We start from the raw sequence: 27,846 nt of genomic DNA, 5'->3' as shown, positions 1-27,846 counted from the left end.
GAGGGTTAGGTGACAAACAGAACTGTGAACACACAAACCAACACGTCTACTGTACATTCAAGCACACACACTCCAGGGACCACGCATGGATGGACTAGCTAAGGTGTGGCATCGCAGTGATGCTAGGCAGGATGTGCATGTACTGTAGTCCATTTCAAATAAACGCATCGCAGCGTAGACATTTACATAATATATCAATAAGTCGACTATTTCCCTAAAAGGCTTCAAAGCACATTTGACCCAGGTTGTTGACTGGTTTAATATGAACTCTGTAACAGGTGATTGTACATCTCTGTACAAAAACAAACAAAAAAATCCTATTTCTCCAGAGGTGGAACATGTTACTACTCTAATTGCCCAATGCTAACATTTATACTATTGAAAATGGTACATTCTTACAAATATGGCTTGGGAAAAAGCCAGGCATTGCCAATTCTATCTTATAATTGATTGTAATTGTAATGCCTTTTACCATCTAGTCTTAACGGGTTGTCCTCTTTAACAGGCTAAACCAAAGATGTTGAAATATGTTCTATGATGTTTCTACTGAAACATCGGGAGGGTACTGTATTGTCCACATCCTGAACATGTGAGAAAGCTATGCTGAATAGTTTTCTGTTTAATGAGTGTACATACCATACAGAGCACACACACACAGAGGAGCAGAGCAGGTCTTGCTGCAGAGCCTGTCCATATTACAGGGTCATGATTAGGATTTACATTCAAACCTCTCAGCCTCATTTTCAACTGTTTCATACAAACCATAGGAATGAAAAAGTCGATAAACACCTTATTAATATATTCACATATACATATTATGTCTAGGATCCTAACTGCTGCAAGTTGCTGCGAACGGAACAGACACAAAAAAAATATCTTTAGGTGATCTGCGCTGGAAGCGGCTGATTTTATTGCATTTCATTGCAAGGTGCGATCATCATGCTCTATATATGCATAGCTTATGATTTTCTCTCTTTTTTTTCAATGATGTATTACTGCTTTAGCTTCAAAGGGCGCTGGGTGATGATGTCAGAGACCTAAGCTTTGGTTACCACGCCACACATTACATGGGTCCAATGGCATTTCACCTACTGGGAACATCTTCCCTGACCGTAACCTCACCCACCGTCTAACCTGAAATCGTGACTTTCCAGACAGGGAAATATCATTGGACCTAAAGGAAGAGAAGCACCATAAGAAGCACCTACCCACTGGGCACAGACGTCAATTCAACGTCTATTCCACGTTGGTTCAACGTAATTTCATTGAAATAATGTGGAAACAACGTTGATTCAACCAGTGCCCAGTGGGTAAGAAGCAACAGCAGCGGGGGCGGCACAGCACAGTACTGTCCTACAGAGCAGTCAGATGCAAAAATAGTCTAGTGTGGTGAGAAGAAGTACAAGACTGGCATTGACATTGTTGTGGTCCTCTATACAATATGCCAGTGTGTGTGTGTGTGTGTGTGTGTGTGTGTTTGCATGTCCGGATGTTCATGCGGAGCAGCTCTTTTCCTGAAAGACATTTGTAATGATTCCTGACCAGGCTGGTCGACAGGGCTGCTGTTGGTAGAGGCCCCTCCACGCCGGGGCCTCTGAATCTGAAATAGCACCCAGATTTTGGCTGCATTTAAGAAATCTATTTAAAAAAAAAAAAATGGCTGCATGTTCACTAGCTACTGGAAGTCAAACAGAAAGTGAAGCTTGGAATGAGGATTAATAGCAATAAGGAGTCCTGTCCCTGGTTCGGTTCAACATCTCCATTCCATTTTCTGCAGTGCACCAACGGTCAGTCTCACAATAACACGACAGCACTACCGTTGGGGAAACGTCAAACTACCACGGCTTCTGAGCGCTACCCGCCCATTTCATATGTTACTCTGAGGATTCTGAACAAGAATATGGCGATCGTCTTATATTTCAAGCCAAATGTCACATGTATTCAGTATGTTTTGTTGATCGTACATGACTGCTTAATTGATTGGTTGGGAATCGGTTAGGAGTCGCAGAGCATACTGTAATTGGCAAAGCTGCTATCTAATGAAACTAACCATTAATACATATTCCTCTTTTGTATAGGTATGCAATTTCATAGGCTGCAATACAACAAATATATGTTTATATACCTTCCATTATTCTTTAGATATGTCATCTCAAAGCTTAGAGCTCCATGCTTTTTATAGTTTCTTCAATTGGTGTTAAGCAGGAAAGACTGTTTGCAGATGCCAGATTGTGCTTGTTGTTGTTGTTGCTGTGGTTGTTGTTGCGGCACCGTTGCAGCATCTCTCTGTGGTGAATCCTGGCTCACTAATCAAAGGATGGGACGAGTGGGATAGTTTGGATGTCTTTATCAAAATGGCTGCAAGAGTGGATTGTCGGAAAGAGTTACACAGTAGATGGCATTGATCTATCAAGTGATCTCAATAACAGACCTAAAAAACAGAAGAGGCTGCTGAATACGTGTTACTGCATGTGAGGATATTAGTAAGATGTAAAAATGTCACAATTCAACGTGACCTGAAATCTAATTCCCTCAGTTTATGTCTCAAATCCTGAATGAACTCATGGGGTTATTTCTGATCTCGTTTTGCTCAGTCGAGGCACTTCAGTTGGTCAACCCTTCAATACAGTGTGAGCTTGGTCGGTCGTCACTCACGCAATACGGGCTTGATTTGATCTCCGAAGCCTGCAAAACTATGAACCCATCAGAAAAACAACACTATGTCGAGCACCAGGCTTAAGATAACACATGCCTGGGGAAAGGAAAACAAAACCGAAAAGTAAATCAAAAAAGTTAAAGGAATTATAAAACATAAACAGGTATTGTGGTTGTTGTAAGCCCCAAAACCTCCCCACTTCAATCCCTCCCACCCCCTCCTCCCTCCCACCATTCCCCAGCCTGAGGCTAGTCACTCCGAAAGTCTTCCTCTATCTCTGGAAATCGCTTCTTCTCCAGGGTCCCTGTCAGGGGCCTGGAGCTGCTGCCTCCAGGGGACTCCAGGAAGTTCTTGGGCTCGTTGGTGTGGTAGCTGCCCTTGTACCGGTACAGATAGATGTAGATGCTGTACAGACCTATGAACAGCAATATCACGGCCGCGATGACGACAACTAGAGGGAGAAACACACACAGTCAAGGTGTGGTTAAAAAAGCAAACAGCTGAAAATCCATTGTTCGTCACAGTAGGGTTCTATGACTCACGTTGGAATTGTCACTGTGAAAAAAATATACCTGTATCTCGATGGAGGACACAAATATCCCTTTCAATAAATATCATTATGACTCAGTTGGTTCTCTGCCAAACTCACTTAACTTCACTTTAGAGACAAGAGGTATCATTTCTTATACAGCCACATATTGTTACGAGGGAGCCATCCATCTCAAATGATGTCCAATAACTGGAGGAGGTCGGCAAGGGGACAGCAGGACCGGCCCAGACATCAGAAATCAAACTCAGATGTTCTGCGTTACCATAACACCCCTGTACAGATTTATCCAGTACATTAAGCTGAAGCATATATCTGTGATGAATAGTGGAGGGAGGAGCAGCTCTAAATATAGTTGATCCAGTGAGGATCTCAGACAGGGATAGAGTACAGACTACAGACTCTCTGAGCTGCTGTCTGGTCCTGGGCTTCCTTCGCCTCTCATATTCAGCAGAGACGAGAAAATATCCTTCTACATTCCAGCATTTGTTCTGGTACACGTCACATGTTTTGCTTTTAGCGTGAGGACGTAAAGCCTATTCTGGAATCTGATAGTCTCAGATTTTAGGATTAGGGGATTTTAGGAAAATAAAAATTAGAATTTCAACTACCGCCGATCTGTGTCAGTAGGGGAGAGAGAGAGTGAGCAAAAGAAAAAGAGAGCGAGAGAGAGAGAGAGAGAGAGAGGTAGCAAGAGGAAGAGAGAGAGGGAGAGAGTGAGAGAAGGCTTAATCTGAATCTAGAGGTAAACTAAGGTCAGGACTCACAGATGGCAGACGATAGATGAACACAGTAATAGATTTCACAAAAATCATCAAAGTATAGTTTCATGAGAAATGATTCACATTATTGTGAATCGTAAGCAGTAAAGACTTACCCGTCAACCAAAACAGGCCTAGGTCATCGTGGATATAGATGTATTCTGAAATGAAAAAATACATAAATTATGTTATTATGGGGAACGTATACTATCATCACTAGGTCATGATTGCTGATGGGATATGTAGTCCCGTGTAAAGTAGATCTACTGAAGGCTTCTGGGATATGTCGTCTCACCTATAGAAGTGAACCAGTGGTCCGCCTCCCAGGGGACATATCCATGGACAGGAGGGAAGGCCCCACAGTTAGACTCGGAGACGAAGCCCTGCACGGTGACCGGCGGTTCCGTCTCGTTCGGCCGGAAGAGGGTCTTAAGAGGGGCGTAGATGTTGTACCTCACCCCAGATATACAGCCCACCAGACCAGGACTGTTATGCCTCTGGATCTCATAGTCAATGTCACCCACCTCTGAGGGGGTTAGAGAGAGGTACAGAGGAGTTACAATGTGCACATCCACCTCAGCTAATTCCCAAACTTACAGTGGGGACAACTTATACCTTACTTCCATGGGTAACAGTTTATTTGGATAGTCCATCTGTAGATGCTCTACAGACTATCAGTAACATTTCAACTATCTACTAACCCTAGATCTAACCCTTATCCTAACCCTAAACTTAACTCTTACCCTAACCATTATTCTAACCCTAACTGTTACAATAACCTTAGCAAGCAGTTGTTTATCAACAGATAGTTTGTTGAGAGTATGACCATCTGTAGAGCACCTACAGATGGACTATCCGGACGATCCAAATAAAGTGTGACCAAATCAATTCTCAAGAGGGAAGCAGAAATGTTTCAGCTGGGGGGGGGGTGAAATGTAATCTTACCCATCACTCTCCCCAGGAAGATGTTCTTGGGTGAGTCAAACCTGCCGTCCTCCACTAGGGTGATCTTCTCCACTATCGGCTCCATGTAGTCCACCTAGGAGTTACACACATCAACACAAACACATTGATATTCACACACAACCATAAACCTGTCAACATGAACAAATAAGTCAAAGACTGAAAATACACAAATGCACACAACTTAAAAATCAAGCAATGTGGTACCAGACAATCCTGATTTGTGATTGACTTTGAAACGGTGGTGAAGGAGGTAGGTAGTGTTAACAGGTGTAGACATTTGGGGTGGAGCATCAGCGCACCTGTGTCTTGATGGTCCTGTTGTGTCTGGTTATGTTGACGTAGTGGGGGTATCCATCTGCCAGGTTCCTGAAGGACAACTGGTACTTGTGGGTAATCAACCCCAACCTATACCTCATGTCTAAGGTTCCTGTGGAGGGATGGTGCAACAATACACTCCACAGTTCATAATGTAAGGCATTGTAGTATGGCTTGTGGCTGCTTTGCGTGATGCATCGTCGTCTCTACCTTCTTGCCCTTTGTGCTGTTGTCTGTGCCCAATAATGTTTGTACCATGTTTTGTGCTGCTACCATGTTGTGCTGCTGCCATGTTGCGTTGCTACCATGTTGTTGTCATGTTGTGGTGCTACCATGCTGTGTTGTCATGTTGCTGCCATATTGTTGTCATGTTGTGTTGCTACCATGCTGTGTTGTCATGTGTTGCTGCCATATTGTTGTCATGTTGTGTTCCTACCATGCTGTGTTGTCATGTTGCTGCCATATTGTTGTCATGTTGTGTTGCTACCATGCTGTGTTGTCATGTGTTGCTGCCTTGCTATGTTGTTGTATTATAGGTCTCTCTTTATGTAGTGGTGTGTTGTCTCTTGTGTGATGTGTGTTTTGTCCCAAAACAAAATGTTTTTTAAAATCCCAGCCCCTGTCCCCGCAGGAGGACTTTTGCCTTTTGGTAGGCCATCATAGAAATAAGAATTTGTTCTTAACTGACTTGCCTAGTTAAAGAAAAAAAATATTTAAAAGATTGTAAAGTACAGTGATATATTTTTGTCCAAGTCCTATCTTGCTTTGTGTTTCCACTCAAATAAATGGGATGACTAAAGAACATACCAAAGGAGGTTGGTGGCACCTTAATTGGGGAGGACAGGCTCGTGATAATGGCTGGAGCGGAATCAGTGGAATGCCATGCCATTTGCAACCTTCCAGCCATTATTATGAGCCGTCCTCCCCTCAGCAGCCTCCTGTGGAACATACAGTAATCCAACTTCAATCAGTGACAGTAAAATCTTCATTCAAAAGCCAGTTCAACCAAACACACTCTGCCTTGAATCTTAACCATAATAACCATAATGTTAAAGCACTCCTTCCTGCCGAGCGTTCCTACCATCTTTCTTCAGGATGACAGCCATGTAGTCCTGGACGAAAGAGCTGATGTAGAGCAGTACAGCCGGCGTCTGGAAGGTACTGAAGCTGAACTCTATCTCATCACTGGTGTCGTTGTAGCCCAGGCTGAAGTTGTGGTAGTGGGGGTCCAGCCAGTTAGCCCACCACTCCTCATTGGTCGTAGGCTTCTTTCTGATGTTGTAGCGCAACCACGAGCCTATCTCAAAGTAGGCCCCAATGTCTAAGGGGGTACAAACAGGATCAGGTTGAGCTAAATGCATATTTCTATTATATATCTTTGTGGTTATCGCCAACACTGTCAAAATAAATCAAGGTTTTTGTTACTGTTACCCAGTATGCTTAAGGCAGTCTTAGTGATTCTGGGGCTCCATGAATAACCGAGGTAACCCAACCTGTGTAGAGCTCACCTTTGTGGCAGTAGAATCCGTCGAAGGCAGTGTTGCCGCAGTCACAGGTGTAGGCTGCGTAGCCCTCGATACACTGGGCGGCGTTTCGACACGGTATGGTCGCGTTCAGACACTGGCCCGTACAGTTCCGCCGTATACCCTGTTCCTCATTCGCTTTGCCTTCCAAGTCAAGGGTTACACCGTTCATTCGTAACCCTCGGAGACAGCCCAGGAATGGCCACAGCGTGCGATTGGCTGCGCCTGGATATATTGGGACACCATCAGTTAATCATCACATTGCAAAGTTTAGCATTTTGGATTAAGAAGAATAAATAAGTGTTCGTTATAAGAACAACAACAAAAAATGTCTGTTTCCCGTGCTGTAGTGCTCCCATTGGACCACATCCACCAATGGGAGAAGTCCAAAATCCTTGTGGACCACCACCCTGCCCTCCCCAGCCCCAGCAGCCAGGTGACGTACCCACGAGGAGAGGGTGGGTGAACTCCATGGTGACAAAGGTTTGGCCAGGGAAGCGTCTCACAGCCCATGGCTGGTAGTCCACCTTGATCCTGGCCAACTTGACGTTGAGCTCTGCCTGGACAAAATGCCACTCGTTGTCATTCAGAGGCACCGGCGAGCGTAGCGTCACGTTGAGGATGCCGTCTCCCACCATGAATATGAAGACCAGGTTCTGGGTGGCTGGGAGAAGAATGAAGAAGAGACAAAACAGAATGAGGGATGAAATATATTATAGAAATAAATACCGGAAAATATTGATAATATCATTTGTAAACATTTTCATTCATTCATTCAAGTTATAAGTTTCATTGCAAAAAAAACATTTCGGAAATTGTAATTCAGAAATTATGTTTCTTGCCTTTGTCCTATGTGGCTCAGTCGGTAGAGCATGGTACTTACCGTGCCAAAGGTTGTGGGTTTGATTCCCGCTGGGGCAACCCTTATGTAAATTGTATACTCGCTTTGGAGAAAAGCGTCTTTTAAATAGTGTATATTATATACCTATATATGAGTAATTTCCTATGATTCACACTAGGTAATCTGTGGTAATTTACTGTTGAGCTCAATGCGTATGAAGTTACGGAGCCAGTCGTCTGAGTTCTCCAGGAAGACTCCGTGGGGGCGGTAGGTTTTAAAGTGGAAGGAGATGTCGACGGTGCTGCCTGGCCTGAAGGTGGGGAACTCGATGTAGGTGGGCTTGGTGAACGATATGGTATTCCAGATGCTCCCTGTGAGGACAAAGAGGCCATGAGATCCAAACCAGAACCAGGATCAACAATCATTTGACAAATGATATACCGCAGAATGGTTTTACTACAACTCACTGTCGCCGTGGCAACGTAGGGGCCCGAGGCTGATGTGGGCCTTTGACCCGGTCCTGTTGGTGTCCCCTACCACCACCTTCCTCACTGGAAGGTGGTCCTTCCACATCAGATAGCCCTTGTCTGAGTACCTGCACAACAGGTTCCATTTGTACAGTAATGTATATCAATCTATGGAAACACTTTTCTAAAAGTTATAGAAAAGAGTTTTTCAAATCCTTTCTCTCTCACCATTGGCGATAGTCAGCGTCACAGTTACAGTGAAACCTGGCGTCAGTGCAGGTCTGGTTTATAGCACAGCCACACTTCCCACTCTCAGGGAAAGCCCCGCCCCAGTACTCATGACTCTCGTTATTTCGACCAATCCAGAAACTGTACGGTCTCCCATCTGAATGACATGACAATAGAGCAAAGGAATGTGATTATTATGATTTAATCATTGAAATGTTCTATGATATATATTTACAAATAGGTACAGATTCAGGTGCTTTCAATAGCTACCATTGCCCATAGGCCCTAACCACTCCTACTCACTGGATGTGTTGATGATGCGTGACTTGTAGCAGGAGTAGTCGATCCACTGTTCACAGTACATGGAGGTGTTGGCCAGTGCTGTGACATCGTCCCAGGAGGCATTCCAGTAGTTGACGTCTCCTATGTAAGGACGGTCCACCGTGCTACCGGTCACCTTGATGCCGTCGATACGGTCATGCATCACTATCGTCCATGCCTTGTCGGCTTTGTCAACAGACAAGGAAGGGGTTGACATGAAAGGGTAAAAATGTATGATTGCGTAAGTGAGAGAGAGACAACGTGAGAGAAAGCACATCTACTACTGAGGAATCTGTTTTTGTGCCATGCTGTGTCCAGAGATCTGATATTAATCACAGACAGCTCTAACGCAGTAGACCCTGACTAATCTAAGGGATTTACATGGAACCTACAGTAACAGGTTTTGGTTAATTGGATAGGGTTGGATGGAGAATACTCTGTCCCCACAACCAATTACTGATCTGGCCCCAAACTGGTTCTCCACTGTCCTTGTTGGAGTTCATTATTACATGATCAACATCCAACAGATGGACCTGCTGTCTCCTCTGCTGCTGCTGTTGCCTTTTCATTCCTCATGGAACATAGAGTCAACATTCACCTCAACCTGAACACAGTTTAGTATCAGGGTCTCTGCCTCAATATGTTCAAGAAGAGTCCATTTCTAAAAGGTACTGTAAGCGCTGACTACCGTTATGTTCCATATGCACCATGGAGTCATGTTGGTCAGATGGTATAATATCACTGTATGCTAGTACATTGTATGAATGTAGAAAATACATTTGAAAAGCCAGTTACTCACATTTCATCGTGCAGTACACCTCGAATGGTTTCAAGGGTCCGCTCAGGTCCGGGTCTATGGTATAATTCCCTGACCAGGATTTGCCAGTAAGTCTGTAGGCCTCACACGACTCTTTGTAGACCGCTGTTGGGGGAGAGAGAAGCAGAAGTAGTGTTTTAACTTACACCAGCAAGGTTTTAATGATGACATGGGTCCGTCTCACACTACCGCAGGATATAGGCCTCAACAAACTGGTTGTTACACTGGTGAGGTTACGACAATATGCTGTCATTAGTACTCGCAAACAACATTAGGCTCTCTCAGGAAATACTCACACATATGGCACACCTCCCCTTTGTAGCCTGTGTTCTCACACAGACATATGAAGTCATCCCAGGACTGGATGCATCTGCCCTCGTGTTCACAGGGGTTTGGAGTACATCTAGAGAGCATACCATGCAGGAGTGTGGGTAAAAGTGAAATGGGGCATGTACAGTGCATTGGGAAAGTATTCAGACCCCTTGACTTTTTCCACATTTTGGTACGTTACAGTCTTATTCTAAAATGGATTAAATGATTGTTTCCCTCAATAATCTACACACAATACCCCATAATGACAAAGCAAAAATATTTTTGGGGACATTTTTGCAAATGTATTTCAAATAAAAAACAGAAATACCTTATTTACATAAGTATTCAGACCCTTTGCTATGAGACTCAAAATTAAGCTCTGGTGCATCCTGTTTCCATTGATCATCCTTAAGATGTTTCTACAACTTGATTGGAGTCCACCTGTGGTAAATTCAATTGATTGGACATGATTTGGAAAGGCACACACCTGTCTATATAAGGTCCCACAGCTGACAGTGCATGTCAGAGCAAAAACCAAGCCATGAGGTCAAAGGAATTGTCCGTAGAGCTCCGAGCCAGGATTGTGTTGAAGTACAGATCTGGGGAAGGGTACCAAAACATTTCTGCAGCATTGAAGGTCCCCAAGAACACAGTGGCCGCCATCATTCTTAAATGGAAGAAGCTTGGATCCACCAAGACTCTTCATAGAGCTAGCCGCCCGGCCAAACTGAGCAATCGGGGGAGAAGGGCCTTGGTCAGGGAGATGACCAAGAATCTGATGGTCACTCTGACAGAGCTCCAGAGTTCCTCTGTGGAGATGGGAGGACCTTCCAGAAGAACAACCATCTCTTCAACACACCAACAATCAGGCCTTTATGATAGAGTTGCCAGACGGAAGCCACTCCTCAGTAAAAGGCACATGACAGCCCTCTAGGAGTTTGCCAAAAGGCACCTAAAGGACTGTCAGACCATTAGAAACAAAATTCTCTGGTCTGATGAAACCAAGATTGAACTCTTTGGCCTGAATGCCAAGTGTCACGTCTGGAGAAAACCTGGCACCATCCCTACGGTGAAGCATGGTGGTGGCAGCATCATGCTGTGGGGATGTGCAGCGACGCTCCCATTCCAACATGACAGAGCTTGAGAGGATCTGCAGAGAAGAATGGGAGAAACTCCCCAAATACAGGTGTGCCAAGCTTGTAACGTCATACCCAAGAAGACTCAAGGCTGTAATCGCTGCCAAAGGTGCTTCAACAAAGTTGGGTCTGAATACCTATGGAAATGTGATATTTCATTTTATTTATTTTTTGCAAAATATTCCAAAAACCTGTTTTTGCTTCGTCATTATGGGGTATTGTGTGTAGGTTGATGAGGAGGAAAAATGATTTAATAAATGTTTTGAATAAGTCTGTAATACAACAAAATGTGGAAAAAGTCAAGGGGTCTGAATACTTTATGAATGCTCTCTCTGTACACTAAGTACACAAAACATCTCTTTCCATGACATAGACTGACCAGGTGAATCCATGTGAAAGCTATGATCCCTTATTGATGTCACTTGTTAAATACACTTCAATCAGTGTATATGAAGGGGAGGAGACAGGTTATCAAAGGATTTTTAAGTCTTGAGACAATTGAGATATATGGCTTGTGTGTGCCATTCAGAGGTTGAATGGGAAAGACAAAATATTGAATTGCCTTTGAACAGGGTATGGTAGTAGGTGCCAGGCACACCGGTATGTATCAAGAACTGAAAAGCTGTTGGGTTTTTCACATTTTCCCGTCTCCCCTAATCTGCATCGGATGCACTCATAAATGCATTGCTACCGACAGAATGTTTTAGAAATACTGTATCAAGTTATGATGCTGTGTGCATTTCAGCAAATGTTCGCAGTCAAACAACCAATAATACTGCACAACTCCTAAGTTGAACTCTGGTGTGTTTACCACCTTAGTTCGGATAGTTTGGACTTGTGTGAATACTCTATCCGCACTAGGGCGCACACTAAACAATGCACAGTGGTTCGCTCAAAAAGGCTGGTCTCGGTCCAATTAAATGTGTACCATGGTGCGGTTCTTGCAGGTGAGAACGCAGTACAGACCATACAGGAAAAGTCGGGCAGTATTATTGGTTGTTTGACTGCGAGCATTTGATGAAAAGCACACAGCATCATAACTTGAGATATTTGAAACATTCTGTGAATACCAGCGTATTTAAGAGCGCAATCGATGCAGATTAGGGGAGACGGGGGCTATAACGGAGATAGACAGTGGGATACTGAATATAGGCTATTCACGTTGTAGTTAGAGCGGTTATTGCGTTGTTTCCGCCCGCATGTTGTTGGAAGATCTAAGCAAAAATAATATGAAGATCGGAGCACACAAGTGATGCTTGATGATAATCATAGAGGGATTTAACGTGAGCATTTTTGTCCAATAAATAAATGGCTTACATGGACACGTGGTTTTGGTTAGGAATTTTTGTTTGTTTGATATTTGGCAATGTGAAACCAACTGAACCAAATGAAAAAAAATACAATGTAACAAATAATCGAACTTTGATTCGAACTATAGCTCAAAAACGATGTGTGAAAAGACTCTGAAACACCAGGGTTGACTGCTCAACATACATAGTCATGCTGATACCCTCGTGAAACAGAGAAGGCACCAGAAAGTATCATAAATCATAAAGTAGATGAATATGTAACATACTGATGTAAGCATGTGATAAGAATACATACTAGTACACAAAGGTTTTGAACACAATGGTCTTTGCACATTGTTTTGAAGAGAAAATGGCGCTCCTCCCAAATCTTTTTCATATAAAAGGAGGGGAGAAGTGGGGGAGGAGAAAGGAGTGATTGTAGAAAGCTGTGGACTGAAGTTTAGTTCTACATGACATTACATTGACGTTTTTCTAAAATGTTGATCTCGCAAACGTTTTGCAGTGAGAGAGGTTACATGTGGCGCGGCCGTCAAAAAAACGTTATATCATATACCTAGGATACCATAACAAGGATCCTACTCTGATGTAAATAATCCTCCCTGTCCAGGCAGGTGCATTCAACTGAGCATAGCCCCTGTCATCTCCTGGAGGTGTCTGAGTGTTAGAAGTCCCACGTATGCCATGGGGGATGAGATGAGAGGCGTTCTCAGAATGATTCATCCCTATAGCAATGAGCCTTGCCTCTCTGTCACATTGGTCCATCAGGAATCAGGATGGAACATTCCAACACTATCTCTGCACTCCACTGATATTACAAGGCTGAGTATAGCGTTTAGAATGCATCCAATCAGTTTACCCATGGATTCATCATGGATACTGTATGTAACCTTTGCCCTTGTGCTACTACTACTGTCTAGCCCAGGCCTGGGCAAAGGCCGGCCCGGGGGCCGTATGCAGCCTACGACCTGATTCAATACGGCCCGCGGAAACATGCTCAGATAACATAAAGAATTTGCGATAGTAAAGTTTTGAAAAACGTATTTGTTATTCAAATTAAAAGCCCAATGAATACTCGCCTTTGTGTAATGATTTAACTCCCACCGCTTGTGGGACATTTATTTATAAGGCACGTATAAATAACGACTGCAAGAGGACAGACAGTGACTGACAGGCTGACACACACGTCACAGTTACAAATAGTAGCTAGCTAGAAATTGCGCAAAAAATGAGTTTTTCAAAGATTTCAAAGAAAAGGAAAGTAGACAATGAATGTAGTGTGTTCCAGCAAGAGTGAACATCGAAATATTTATTTATTGAGGTATCGGGGAAAGCTGTGTGCTTAGTGTGCAAAGACAGCATCACAGTCTTGAAAGACTACAACTTGACCCGACACTTCCAGACGAAGCATGCACAGAAATATAGGAATATGTCTTGTGAGCAGAGGGCAAGTGCATCGAAAGAGTTGCTTTCTTAGTTGCAAAAGCATCAAGGACTTTTCACAAAACTGCATTCAGCAAACGACAGAATTGCGAGAGCTAGCTATGTACTGTCCCACAAAATTGCTAAACATAGCAAGCCATTCGCTGAGGGTGAATTCATTAAAGAATGTTTCATTGACTCTGCAGCAATACTTTGGCCCAACAATAAAGAGCTGTTTGAAAATGTTTCCCTGTCAAGACGAATAGTTACATGTCTTGTTGAGAACATCGCAGAGAATATGAAAAACAGTTGAAAGACAAAGTAAAGGATTTCACCTATTTCTCCTTGGCCCTGGATGAGAGCAGTGATGCATGTGACACGACGCTGTTGTTGAAATTCTTACAAGGCATAAGCCTAGACTTTGAAATTACAGTGGAGCTTGCTTCAGTGCAGTCAATGAAGAGCACAAGGAAAGATTTATTGGAGGAGGTTAATAAGTGTGTGGCAAAGCTGGGACTGAGATTTGAAAAGTTATCCAGTGTGACCACTGATGGGTGCCCAAACTTGACAGGAAAAAAACATTGGCCTTTTGAAAAGGATACAAAATCATGTAGCTGAGCTGAACCCAGATCATTATTGCATTGTTCATCAGGAAATGCTCTGTAAATGTGTTCTGAAAATGAGACATGTTGTGGATACAGTCACTAAAGTGGTACACTTCATAAGAGCAAAATCTTTAAACCACAGGCAGTTTGTCGCACTGTTGGAAGAGACAGAGTCTGGTCATGCAGATCTCCCCTACCACACAAACGTGAAATGGCTGAGTTTGGGGAAGGTGTTTAAAAGGGTGTGGAACCTGAAGTCAGAGATTGCTGAGTTTTTGCAAATGAAAGGGTAATATGTGGATTTCCCTTAACTGCAAGATAAAGAATGATTGGCTGATTTTGTCTTCACCGTGGACATCATGGCCCTCATGAATGAACTGAATTCCAAACTACAAGGGAAGGGCCTTTTTTCACATCAGATGTACAGCCTATAAGGGCACAAGGCGAGAACCAGATGCAGACACGGGAGGCAGATGGTTTGAGTCTTTGATATTTATTACATCCAAAAGAGGTAGGCAAGAGAATGGTCGTAGACAGGCAAAAGGTCAAAACCAGTTCAGAGTCCAGGAGGTACAGTGTGGCAGGCAGGCTCAAGGTCAGGGCAGGCGGGTACAGAGTCCAGAAAACAGGCAAGGGTCAAAACCAGGAGGACTAGTAAAAGAGAATAGAAAAGGCAGGAGCATGGGAAAACCACACTGGTTGACTTGAACATACAAGATGAACTGGCACAGAGAGACAGGAAACACAGGGATATATACACCAGGGATAACAAGCGACACCTGGAGGGGGTGGAGACAATAACAAAGACAGGTGAAACTGATCAGGGTGTGACACAGCCTTGTCAAAGCCTTGAAGGGAAAATTACTCCTCCTGACCAGCCAAGTAGAAGCCAACAATCTCACCCACCTTCCGACACTACTAGTCTGTTCCCTATCAGATGACCAGTGGGAGAAGTATACATCGCTGCTACATGCTTTGAACGGTGAGTTTTCTCGTCGTTTTGAGGATTTCAAAGTGTTGGACAATGACATGCTGTTGGTTTCCTCTCCTTTCACCTTCGATGTGGATAACGCTCCCACTGACCTGCAACTTGAGCTTATCGATCTTCAGTCTGATGCAGTGACTGGAGAACTATTCAAAACAATGTCACTGACGAGGTTCTATGCATCTCTCGCTGAACAAAACTTTCCAAAGATTCGGAGTCATGCTCAGAAGATGTTTGCGTCAACCTATGCATGCGAACAGACATTTTCAGTGATGAAATATAACAAGTCACAGATCATCTCTTACTGACTCTCGCCTCTCAGCAATCATGCGCATAGCGACGACAGAACCTATACCTGATTTCACAGCTCTAGTCGATGCCCATCAGAGACTCCACTCCTCACACTGATTGAGTAGTTTAAATGTAATGTTGAGCTCTCTCTCTGTCTTGTGTTTTTGTGCATAACCGTTAACAAGAGTTCTGTCCGTGGTGCTGAATGCAGTGTACTTTCCCTCCGTGTAGTTCATTGCCTGTTTAATAAAGAAAATACCTACCAAAAGGAGAACATGGATGTGGTTTATTTCTGTGCGTGTTAAAGTAAAATAAGTAGCATATCTGGATGTGATTTACAGTAGATATATCTGTCAATACAGTCATACACATGATGTATGATTCTGGCCCGCGATGGCAAAAATATATTCTAATGTGGCCCTCCATGGAAAAGAATTGCCCAGGCCATGGTCTAGCCTGTTGCAAACAAACATTTCACCATAATATCTTAGTCTGTGCCTCTGCCCTCTTCTGTATATATGTCTCTGATGCCCCCCTCCCTCTGCTCTGTTACTGATGCCCCCTACCTGTCAGTGATACCACAGGTGCCCAACAACAGTTCAGCGTAGCGTCCCCAGCGTCGCTGCAGGATGATGTCGATGTCCACCGGCTCGTTGTCGATAAAGATCTGCTGCATGCAGCCGTGGAAGTGGTTCAGCTTGGTCTCACACTTCCTGATCGTGTTGTTAGTCTTCGGACACCCTGAGGACCAAAGCACAGAGGGAGGTGTGAAGATATGTTCCTATTGGGTTGTTATTTTGATAGTGAGAACATCAAAATGGTGGCTAGCGCTTAAGAGCGTTGGGCCAGTAACGGAATGGTCACTGGTTCAACTCCCCAAGCTGACTAGGTTATACATCTGCTGATGTGCCCTTGAGCAAGCACTTAACCCTAATTGCTCCTGTAAGTCGCTCTGGAGAAGAATGTCTGCTAAATGACAAAAGTAAAAAATAATAATTATAAAACAAATTATGTAGATGAACAGTGTTCTGGTATATAAGAGCAAACGTAGTGCACTAATAAAGGGAATTGGGTGCCATTCGGGATGTACCCCAGGTGTGGTGAACAGCTCACCTCCAGTGGTTGCTATGGTAATGTATGTTGATGTTGGGAACAGTAAAGTGAAGAGCCAGAACAGGTGTGGTGAACAGCTCACCTCCAGTGGTTGCTATGGTAATGTATGTTGATGTTGGGAACAGTAAAGTGAAGAGCCAGAACAGGTGTGGTGAACAGCTCACCTCCAGTGGTTGCTATGGTAATGTATGTTGATGTTGGGAACAGTAAAGTGAAGAGCCAGAACAGGTGTGGTGAACAGCTCACCTCCAAAGAAGTAGCGGTCCCCTGTGCGGACAGTGAAAGGGTTGGTGATTTTCAGCGGAGAGCCCTCCTCCTCATCTATGGTGATGGACAGTAGGTTGTCCCTGGCTGCTACGTCTACCGTGTGCCAGAAACCATCATTCAAACGGTAACCTGATGAGGAGAACACACAGAAACACTATTAGAACAGCTTTAGATGTAATGAATGAGCAATCAGTATGAATGCAACATAATACAGTATTCATTTGCCAAAGCTGCCTCTTCTACCCTCTCAACAAATGTTCTGCACATTACTTATAATTTGTAGAAGGGTAAGAATTTATTAACAAGGCAGGGTGAGTTCAGTTCCATATTTTGGCTCACCTGCTGCGAACTGTAGTTTCTTCTTGCCTGGCTGAAAGAGTGTGACATTGACCTGTCCCTCACTCAGGCCCAGCTCCAAGGCTCCCAGGTCATCAGCGAAGCGTGTGAACATCAGCATGCCTGTGTAGTCCCAGGAACGGAACTTAAACTTGACAAACATCCGAGGCTTCCTGAAGAACCCAGGCACTTGCAGGTAGTTGTTGGGCCCGGCGAAGGTCATGGGTTTCCACAGGATGTCACGGCACGCGTAGTGCATCTTTTTCTGGGGAAAAAAGAACACGAGGTACGAGGAAGAAATAATTGCATTTACAACTAACTACGAAAAAAGATTAGCGACATCACTGTAGGTCACAGGTAAATCGTGTGTGTGTGTGTGTGTGTGAGTAAACGAGTAGGTGATGCAGAGGTGAAGTCTGATGAGAAGCTACACCTGCCGAGGGATGCGTATCTCAGGCTCCTGGTCCTGGGCCATGTTGATGACGTTGATCCCGTTGATGAAGACGTTCTCCAGGCAGCCACGGAAGTTAGGAACCTCTGGGAGGTGGGGCACATTGGGCTCAATCACTCCGCCCACATACATCTAGGAGAGTACCAGCAGAGGAATGAATGAAATTCATGTACCCTTATGATCAATGGAATATTATACTCAAAGTCACACATTTATTTGTAGGTTTAGATCATGTTTTATATCAACAAAGTACACCCTGAATGACTAGCAGGCGCCAGGTAAATAGTAGGCTGATCCCTGTCTACGACCATGGACCCCTTCAATGACCACTTCATTCCTGTCATTATGGACCACTGTCACAAGCCTGACTCCAAACTCTCCAGGCCCACTACCTTCTAATGTTCAACAACAAAAAACATGTCCAGACACACCTTAGCGTCTAGTTCTACGACCAACCTGAGTGTCCAGGTCAATGTAGTTGAAATCTCCTTTGCTAATGGCCGTCTCAGTGTGGGCGTCGACTGTGAAGTTGACCTGTCGACCGTAGCGCTTGATGGTGACGTAGTGCCAGTGCTGGTCATCTAGTATGTTGCCAACGGTCATTGTGGTCCGACCGTCCACCTGGTTGACTGTACTGCTTCCTTTGATAGGAGAACAGAAATGAATGACGTAAGAATCTGATAGGATGATGGGAGTACTAATGGGTAAAACTCACTCAATAATCAAGTTCGCTATAGTTCAAGCTATACTGTATGCCGTTTAGCAGATGCTTTCATCCAAAGCGACTTCAGTTACGCATGTATACATTTTTCTATAAATGTTTCCTTTGGAGAAGGTGGAGCTGAAGTAATGGCTATACCAACCTGAGTTCTCCTCACAGATACAGAAGCCTAATGTCTACTTCAGCAGTAATGGAGGATTGCCAGCGATATTCACGCCTTGTTTTTCATCCAGTAAAGATAATTAAATCTAATCTAGGAAACTGAACCCCTAAACCACATCCCAGTCTATCAGATTGCATAATCACCCCACAACGTGAATATTTATGTTCCATTAAGCATTTCTTTGTATCCTGTATCTTGTGTTTATGACAATAAACAGATTGAATTTCCTTTGACTTCCATTTATTCGATTTGATCCTTCACAGACCTGAGTTCTTCTTATCTGTCCTCCATCCATGGCATACAGCACTCTGGCCTGTTTAGAGTCTCTGCCCAGCCGTACCCCACGCATTCCAGCTGATCCTACCTAGGCCGATGGTGAGGACGAGGCGTCCTTTCCTCAGCTCCAGGGTCAAGATGTCTCCCTGGACTCCCTCACTGTGTAGCAGCAGCCCGTCCTGCTCCAGGGTCTTAAAGTTCACGGCAAAATGGTCCTGCAGGGTCCGGAACCTCTTCCCTGGGAACATGTAGGCCACCGAGTCGTCCCCGTTCATCTGCATCACGTAGGAGTCTGGCCGAGAGAGAAGGGGAAAGTGGTTAGATGTTAGAGGTTGAATGGCACATTTGTGATCCAATGAAGATTCAAATGGTTGAGAGGGCCTCAAAAGCATTCCTGTGATATGGTGTAGATAGATGTTTGATAGATACTGTTTGACGTTGGTGTCATTGAGTTGTGAGGGTTGACTCAATTGACTGTTGAGGTGAGTTACTGACTGTCAACTGTGTTAGTTGCATGACTGTTGAGTGTGCTATCTTGAGATTTCGAAGAAGACTCCTACAGCAAATTATAGTTCCAATGATTCTGAACGATGTCCTTACCGTAAGCACAGCCAAACACCTCCAGCCTGACGCCGATCTTGCCTCCATTCTCTGTGTTCCACCCCAGGGGCAGGAGGCGGATGTGTTTGGCTGTGAAGGCGTAGTGGAACACATTCCTCTTCACCTGGTGGTAGTTCCAGTTCCCAGGCATCGTCTGTGCACAGCAGAGAGAGAGAGAGAAAAAAAAAATATATATATATATATATATGAGAGAGAATAAGCGTTATTATTCACTAATAAACAGACGAAAACAGATTAGTGTTGTCAGACTCTCTCACTGAGGGATAATGTGGTAATGTTGTCTCTAACTGTTACTCCGTGGTGAACATTTCTAAAATGAACATGAAATCAAACGACCCACTGGGAACACACTGGTTGAAACAACGTTGTTTCCACGTTACTTCAATGAATTTCAATGAAATTTCGTTGAAACAACGTGGAGTAGACATTGATTTGAAGTCTGTGCCCAGTGTGAACAGACTGCCAAGGATTACATTTGAATGACTGTTTTTTTTTACCTGAAAGACCCCAACCTAAATGGATAGTTCGCTCAAATGTCATAGTTTAATCATCTTCCTACCAGTCACTCCTAGCCTGTAGACAACTTTCAAGCAGAGAACAAATAATAAATCATTTGAGTTAAACCCCTCCCACTCTCCCCTCCCTACCGAGTTCCCTCCTTTCATAACGTAGGGCGTCCAGGAGTCGGGGCGGTCACCATAGAGAAGGGTGTACTTGGTGACCCAGTCATAGGAATTGAAGGTGCCCTGAGTGGCGATGGCCTGGATGCGGTACTTCCTCTTCAGATCAATCTGCAGCCAGGGCTGTCTGTCCCGGGGGGAGGGGGACCAGCCACTGCTTCCTGGAGGAGGAACGCAACACACACACACGTCATCAACCAGAATTCAAACTCTGACTTCATTACACACAAAACACACACAAAGATATAGGCAATATTCACACACTGGCCATATACACACACACACACACAGTTCTCATCACACAGAACACACACATACTATAGATAATAGGCAATATACACAACATAAATCATCCAATCACATACACAACACCAAATAGTCTACATAAAGACATAAAACAACAAATGAATCAATGAAGTAGAAAACTAACCATACAATTTGGCAAAGTTGGCCGAGTACAAAAAGTTATATCTGGAAGAGGCCAAGAAGGAGTTGGCATAGAGCGAAGATACCAAGGGATCAACACACTCATCTAGAACAAAAGATGAGCGAGAAGAGGTGGTTAAAGACAGAGATTACAGTAATACTCAGACTACATAATACATCATTCTCCAAAACCGTACAAATCACATGATAACATGTGATTACAAAAATGGATTCAAAATACACGTCCATCTTCCCTGAACTGAACAGAACCCAACTGTCACGACTTCCGCTGAAGTTGGTGCCTCTCCTTGTTCGTTCGGCGGTCGACGTCACCGGCTTTCTGGCCTCCACCGATCTACATTTCTTTTTCCATTTGTTTTGTCTGTATCGTACACACCAGGTTCCCATTTCGTCTGAGTTATTTCCCTATTTAACCCTCTGGAGCCATCATGGTTTTGTGCGTGTTTATTGTTGTCAGTTGTCTCGTTTATGTGATTCTGGATTTCCCTTCTCCTTGTTGGAGGATTATTTTTGAGTAAAGTGACTATTATTACTCATCTCTGTGTCCTGCGCCTGACTCCGCCTTACCCACATCACCTCGACTCTGACACCGACACGTCTAGTGGTGCCTCTCCTCACACAGATAAGGGACAGACGTTGGATTGCAACTAATAAGGCACTGCATAATCTGTCCTGTAGCTGGGCACAAGCTATGAACATTCATAAAAGTCTGATTTACATTCAGAGGCAGGAAAATAAAAGCACAGAATAATTAGGCCTCTCTGTGGTGTGCAGTAATAACCCTTCCACAATATGACCTCCCATCTGCACAGTGCATGGTGCAGTCATCTGTACTGCTACAGTATAAAATGGCTCCTTAAGAACAGGTGGAGCTATACTGATGAATCTAACCATCAATCCTCCCAGATAAAGATGCAGAGACCTAACTAATGTCTTTATTTAAGCAGTAATGGATGGTGGATTGAGTCAGGCATGGAACCAGAAGCCAGTAAGCATTTTTCCACTGTGCCTGTGAGATGAATGATCGTTATCAAGAAGAGAACCTCCACCCGTCCCCTTTTTATTGAGCTAAAGAAATAAATGGAATATGCAGAGGGTTTTCAGCTTTGCAAACACATTTGGAAATGGACGGTGTGTGTGTGTGTGTGTGTGTGTGTGTGTGTGTGTGTGTGTGTGTGTGTGATCATCTGTTTTGCATGAAATAGTATGCAGTTAATGATACTGACTGTCTCTCAGGGAGATAGCTGGTGTTATTCTACGGGTGCCTAGTGGACAGATAGCAGCAAAATAAATCATAGGCGTTCCCTCATCGTCTCATCAACCGTCTGTCTCATCCGCCGTCCCCCCCTCCTCGATAAATACCCTCAGCAATTAGGAATCACTATAATTCTGCCTAATCTTGTCACTGGCACAGATAAACCCACTATGTCCTCGCCACGGCCACTAGAAAACACTGCCTTATCTTCTGCAATGTCGTGACGTGTCTGTTACTCCTCCGCCCAGCTCAGAGTCATGTAGATGGGTAGAAGAGGAAGAGATAGAGGGACAGATGGACAAACAGGCTGAGAAGATGGAGGGAGAAAAAAAGACAAGGGGGGGAAAAAAAAGAGAGCCCCAAATCTCACAGTATAAAACCTGGGGAGGCTAAAACAATGCCCCCACCCCCACCCGCATGTCTTGAGTAACCCTCTCTGTGACACGGTTGTTGTTTAAAACTAGTTTCACCATTGTAGCTTCTATTAATACAGCCTTCTCTGAGGTCAAACCGATGAGGGAGGGAGACAGGGAGCGACAGAGGGAGGTCGAAAAAAAAGGGGAGACGTTTGCAGAATTAGTATTCAGCCTGCGGAGGGAGGGAGGGAGGGAGGGAGGGAGGGAGGGAGGGAGGGAGGGAGGGAGGGAGGGAGGGAGTAGACTCATCTATTGGAACACCTCTTGAAGAGGGAGAAAATAAATGGAGACAGGAGCGTCGGAGCGGAGGAGCTCAAACAGGAACAACTATCAGGGGATAACCTCAGCTGAAGAATTAAACCTTATCTCTGTACTCTCCATACTACCCCACAGTATGTGAGACAGCATCATTGAACTGGTCAGGCAGAGAGGTCCTTGTCACAACAGTTAGTAGTACACTATGCCACTCACTCTGAGCCTAAACACCTTCCATTTCATTTCCCACCGTCAAAACAGCTCAATCTGTCACGGGACCTTCAATGCTGTCATCCAAGGACAAGTCCATTCAGGTGGAAAGAAATCAGCTGAGCCAGAGACATGTGCTGCCTTTGACCTTGAGTGTTATAGTATACGGTCTCTGTCTGGGTATCTGAGTCTGGACTGGGTGACCTTTCTGGCCATGTCCCCTGATCCTCTCCTGCAGACATTACAGACTGAGAACTCGCTGTTAATGAAGTACGTCATGAAGTACAAAACTCTGCTGCCTATAGTTTGTTAGTCGGTAGGGTAGCCTAGTGGTTAGTGCATTGGGCTAGTAACCGAAAGGTTGCAAGTTCAAATCCCCTAGCTGACAAGGTACAAATCTGTTGTTCTGTCCTTGAGCAAGGCAGTTAACCCACTGTTCCTAGGCTGTCATTGAAAAGAAGAATTTGTTCTTAACTGACTTGCCTAGTTAAATAAAGGTAAAAAAGTCAAGTCAATGATTCTTCAGCTGACTCCAACAACAAAGCCTATAACTACCCCTACACTCGTTGAAGTTTACTTCCAGTTTAAGGTACACATTTCCGTGTAGAGGGTTGTAGAGGGTGGAGAAGAACTACAGGTATTAAAGGCATACAGAAAGCAGAGAGCCAATACGACTGCTGGAGGTTAACCCAGGCCTTGCCACTCAATGCCCACCCCCTACTGAAAGGATGCTCTTCTCTCTTCCTCTCCCCCCTCCATCTGACTCCAAACCTCCCTCCACCCTCTTCTTTCTCCTCACATCACCTATCCCTCCATCTCACTCAGCACGCCTCTTCTTTTCAATATCTCTCTCTCTCTCTCTCTCTCTCTCTCTCTCTCCTGAGCCAAAATCATGAGGGAGCGCCTTACCTAACACCTTCCCTCTCTCTTCCTCTCATTTTATCTCTTATCTCAAATACCTCTCGAGTGAGTGTCGCTGTGTCGCAGTTACTAAAAGATGTACCCAGAGCTTATCCAGAACATTCCACCCCCCGCTCTCTCTTCCTCTTCTTCTCTCTCCCTCTCACTTTTTTTTCTCTCTCTCTCCTCTCTCTCTCTCTCTCTCTCTCCATCTTTCTCTCTCACCCCCTCTCTCGATCATGCTACTTCTCTCTCACCCTCTCCCTCTCTCTCTCTCCCCCTCCCTCTTTCTCTCTCTCTCTATCTCTCTCTCTTTCTCTCTCATAAATAGTATTTAAGGTATTTATTGCATGGGAAACATATGTTAAAATTGCCAAAGCAAGTGAAGTAGATAATAAACAAAAGTGAAATAAATGATACAAATTAACAGTAAACATTACACTCACCAAAGTTCCAAAATAATAAAGACATTTCAAATGTCATATTATGTGCAAATAGTTCAAGTACAAAAGGGAAAATAAATAAATGTAAATATGGGTTGTATTTACAATGGTGTTTGTTCTTCACTTGTTGCCCTTTTCTTGTGGCAACAAGTCACAAATCTTGCTGCTGTGATGGCACACTGTGGTATTTCACCCAATAGATGTAGGAGTTTATCAAAATTGGGTTTGTTTTTTAGAATTCTTTGAGGGTCTGTGTAATCTGAGGGAAATACGTGTCACTAATATGGTCATACATTTAGCAGGAGGTTAGGAAGTGCATCTCAGTTTCCACCTCATTTTGTGGGCAATGTGCACAGCCTGTCAAGCCTGGCAAGGTCTGCCTACAGCGGCCTTTCTCAATAGCAAGGCTATGCTCACTGAGTCTGTACATAGTCTCTCTCTCTCTCTCTCTCTCTCTACACCACCACCAGGGGTTCTCTCAATCCATCTATCATTAAGGGCTTGGCTCAGTTGACTATAAGTGTGAAGAGCTGCTGCCGGCTTATCAGAGATGCTGACGCATCAGTCTAGTGTTACTGTGGGATGGAGAGGCTGCAAGGGGCTGTCTGGGCTGACACATCACAATTGCTGTGCATATTGAAACAGCCTCCTTCGGTCACATCATGCAATGGCCCATGATAAATGATGTACAGTGTGATGAATACTCTGCTTTTTCATGTGTGGTTAGGAGTCAAGAATCCTAATGTTAAATGCCATGTTTTTGTATTGGGGTTGTGTGGCACACAGAGTGGAAGGCAGGTTGGTGCGTGTTAGAGTGCAGACTGAATTATTCATAGCCAACGTCAGGCCTCACAGTGGGGAGTGTCTGCCTGGCGACACAGAGGACAGAGGGAAAGTTTTTTTAAAAATTGCTAAATATGAAAGACATCAAAGCCCCAAAACATCTCATATACAGGACGAATCGTCCCACAGCATCGTATATCTGTCTAAGAATAGAACCGAACAAAGTTTCCACACTGGTGGACCTCTATACTCCATATCAATTCCACTCACTCACTCACTCACTCACTCACTCACTCACTCACTCACTCACTCACTCACTCACTCACTCACTCACTCACTCACTCACTCACTCACGTGCTCCAGCAATGCTGTGTGTTAGCCCCACCCCAGATGTGCATGTCCCAGGAATGGAGTCTCCATTTTAATCTGGCTCAGTTCCACTGTGTACCTCACATCCCATCCACAGCAGATGTAGAGTATATGCCTGGCTGCCTGCCTGCCTGCCTGACTCACAGCCTGAGTCGTGGGCACTGCCTCATATGCCTGCCAGCACCCAGATTCACAGGCCGGCAGGCCAAACTACAGGGGGTAAATCACCACAACACCATCACAGTAAACCAGTCAGCTTCCAAACACCGTAGTGTGATTCTACACCCCTAATAGCCAGTACTTACAACCAACTTCCCTCAATACTGAAGGCATACAGTAGTAACGCAATAGACCACAGAGCAAAATGCCAAATACTCTACTGGTGTAAACACATCTAGGAAAACTGACCAGTGTGGTTACCCCAACACACACATGGATTCTATAACACCACCTAGTTACCCAAAATGGAATCCATGTGAGACCACACCAAAAAATACAGGTCGCACCACATGACCATAACAAGTGTTCACAACATATTTATACAACCAAATGTACCATACATGGACATACAGTACAACTCACCACAATATCACACCCAAATGCCCCAGATATTTAAATCCCACCTTAATCACTCTATCTGATAGTCCAGCAGCGCAGGATAGCCTGCCCGTGTGATCCTCTTACAGTAGGCTAACACCGCCACAGCACCAAGAGGGCACTGGGGCACTAAGTATTCACTAGTAATCACTAATACAGCCTAGAGAAAGAAAAACAAACTACCTGCCCTGTTTACTGTACTATATGCAGTGATATGAAGTGAAGTAACAATGTTTTTCAGAAGTTTAGACCTTTACATGGTACATCCAAATATCATGGTGTCAGGTGGTCCTAGCCCACCGTCCCCCCTCTCTCCCTCCACCCTACCTCCCTTTCCCTCCCCCTCCACCCCACCCTATCTTTTTTTTTTTTTAACTGCTTGGTGAATCACGCTGCAGCCTTTAATTCATTCATGATCAATGCAGTTCAGATATTCTGAGGTAATTTCGACATTGATGTATGGAAAAAGACACCTCCAAGTTTTTCCCCACATGCATCTCAAATCCATCTCCATATGACCTTGCATGTTGTACCCTGCTGTGCAACCACGTCAAAAAGCGACTATTAAAAAACGATATACGTCATTGATCACGGAATTCCTATTAGGAATTTTTGCCGCGTCATGCGTGTTCCTACATGAAGGGGACGTTTTGCTCGCGGACAGGTGATGAGCACACACTCTGCGAAAGTACTGCAGTGGGGTGGTCCCGCACGCGGCAGGCAGTTTAGGACACGGCTCTAATCCTTCCTTTTGCTTTTACAGATAATAAAGCACATTTTCAGAGCCATCATTATCACACAGTTTGGGATATTTTCTATGTCACAGTGGTAATTTGGCATGACCGTTACAAGAGTGCTAGAGAGGTGGGCGGGAAATGAACCATGCGATGCAGAAACTTGCACGCTGGCGCGAGAAAGCACTGCAATGCAGAAAGCCCAGTACGAGACTGTAACCGCCGCGCGCCCTCAGCCCGCAGGAAACATGCCACTTGACTTTCCTCAGAATTCAAAGCAAAAATATATAGAATATGCAACTGTGTAAAACATAACAGCCATCATTAACCCTTATACAATGTTTTGATGATTATTGGTCATTTTAAATCAGATGTTCTGCCCTTCAAAGACTAGATGCACCTATTGCCCAGAGATTTAAGCCACTTCTTTCTTGATTCACATTTGTACAATGAATCCCTTTTTATGTCAATATTGTTATCGATATGCTGCATATACATGCTTAGGCTATTTCATTCATCTGAAAGCAATAGGCTAACGAAGGACAAGACACTGACATAAATGACCATTACTGTTTCACAAGACTTACGTGATGAGCATTCTTGAAAACCCCAAAATAAAAGGCTTATGCTCAATATTTTGCAAAACATCCTTTACAGAGGACACGCGTCTCCGCACATGCTATGTTAATTAGATCGTAGATTGTGTTCTCCTATCCACAGGGCACGGTAGCATCCTTTCACCCCCCTTTTCCAACTTTAACTCGCGCAGCTCCAACTCCTCTTCCCGGGATCTCGGGTAGCCTCTGCCGGGGCGGGGACGCGCATCAGTTAGTGGTGCTGATGCTGCGCTTCACCGAGAGCGCGCACTGCTAGGCTATATTTTATGTAAATTGTTTTTAATAAAGGTCACATATAGGGGACACATTTCCAAGTGATCATTGTGATCTCTTTGTGGATGTGAAATACTGGCAACGCGTGCTTTGACACTGTGACTTCTGTGGATCCTCCAGAATTCAGCGTAGTTTTTGGTCCAGAGGAAGGAAGGTAGGAAGGAAGGGGTGGGAGAGAAAAAAAACTTTTTTTTGTCCAGCAAGCTACTTCTGTTTCCCAGTAGGTAATTTTAACGCTATACGTTTGACTTTGTTGTCAATAGTTCCGCAAATACACTTAGTCAGAAGCTTAGTAACCCAGGATTTATGCGATTCGTTTTACAGTCGTAGAATAAGGTTGTTCATTTCCCGCATCGTTACACTCGTATACCGCTTTGGCATCTCCCATATTCCATCAGTGGGCTTGGCATGCTGTACTT

General features: G+C 44.2%; 1 protein-coding gene across 1 annotated transcript; it reads right to left on the bottom strand.

Annotated features, from left to right (window-relative positions):
- Window positions 1–398: 398 nt before the first annotated feature.
- LOC106607314 (contactin-associated protein 1) lies at window positions 399–27,846 on the bottom strand. The gene is made up of 24 exons (XM_014204155.2): window positions 27,125–27,846; window positions 20,559–20,660; window positions 20,096–20,289; window positions 19,428–19,581; window positions 18,916–19,119; window positions 18,124–18,308; window positions 17,650–17,799; window positions 17,220–17,481; window positions 16,860–17,009; window positions 16,067–16,241; window positions 9,739–9,845; window positions 9,425–9,547; window positions 8,608–8,811; window positions 8,305–8,461; window positions 8,077–8,204; window positions 7,807–7,980; window positions 7,214–7,432; window positions 6,754–6,993; window positions 6,327–6,566; window positions 5,230–5,357; window positions 4,910–5,003; window positions 4,260–4,490; window positions 4,081–4,125; window positions 399–3,107 (listed from the first exon to the last, which is right to left on the bottom strand). Exons 1-24 carry the CDS (start codon window positions 27,183–27,185, stop codon window positions 2,905–2,907), a joined length of 3,930 nt encoding a protein of 1,309 aa, XP_014059630.1. The 5' UTR covers window positions 27,186–27,846; the 3' UTR covers window positions 399–2,904.

The sequence above is a fragment of the Salmo salar genome, chromosome ssa06 (genome assembly GCF_905237065.1).
Source record: "Salmo salar chromosome ssa06, Ssal_v3.1, whole genome shotgun sequence".
NCBI classification, from domain to species: Eukaryota; Metazoa; Chordata; class Actinopteri; order Salmoniformes; family Salmonidae; genus Salmo; species Salmo salar.
This window is presented reverse-complemented; position numbering and strand designations above follow the sequence as displayed.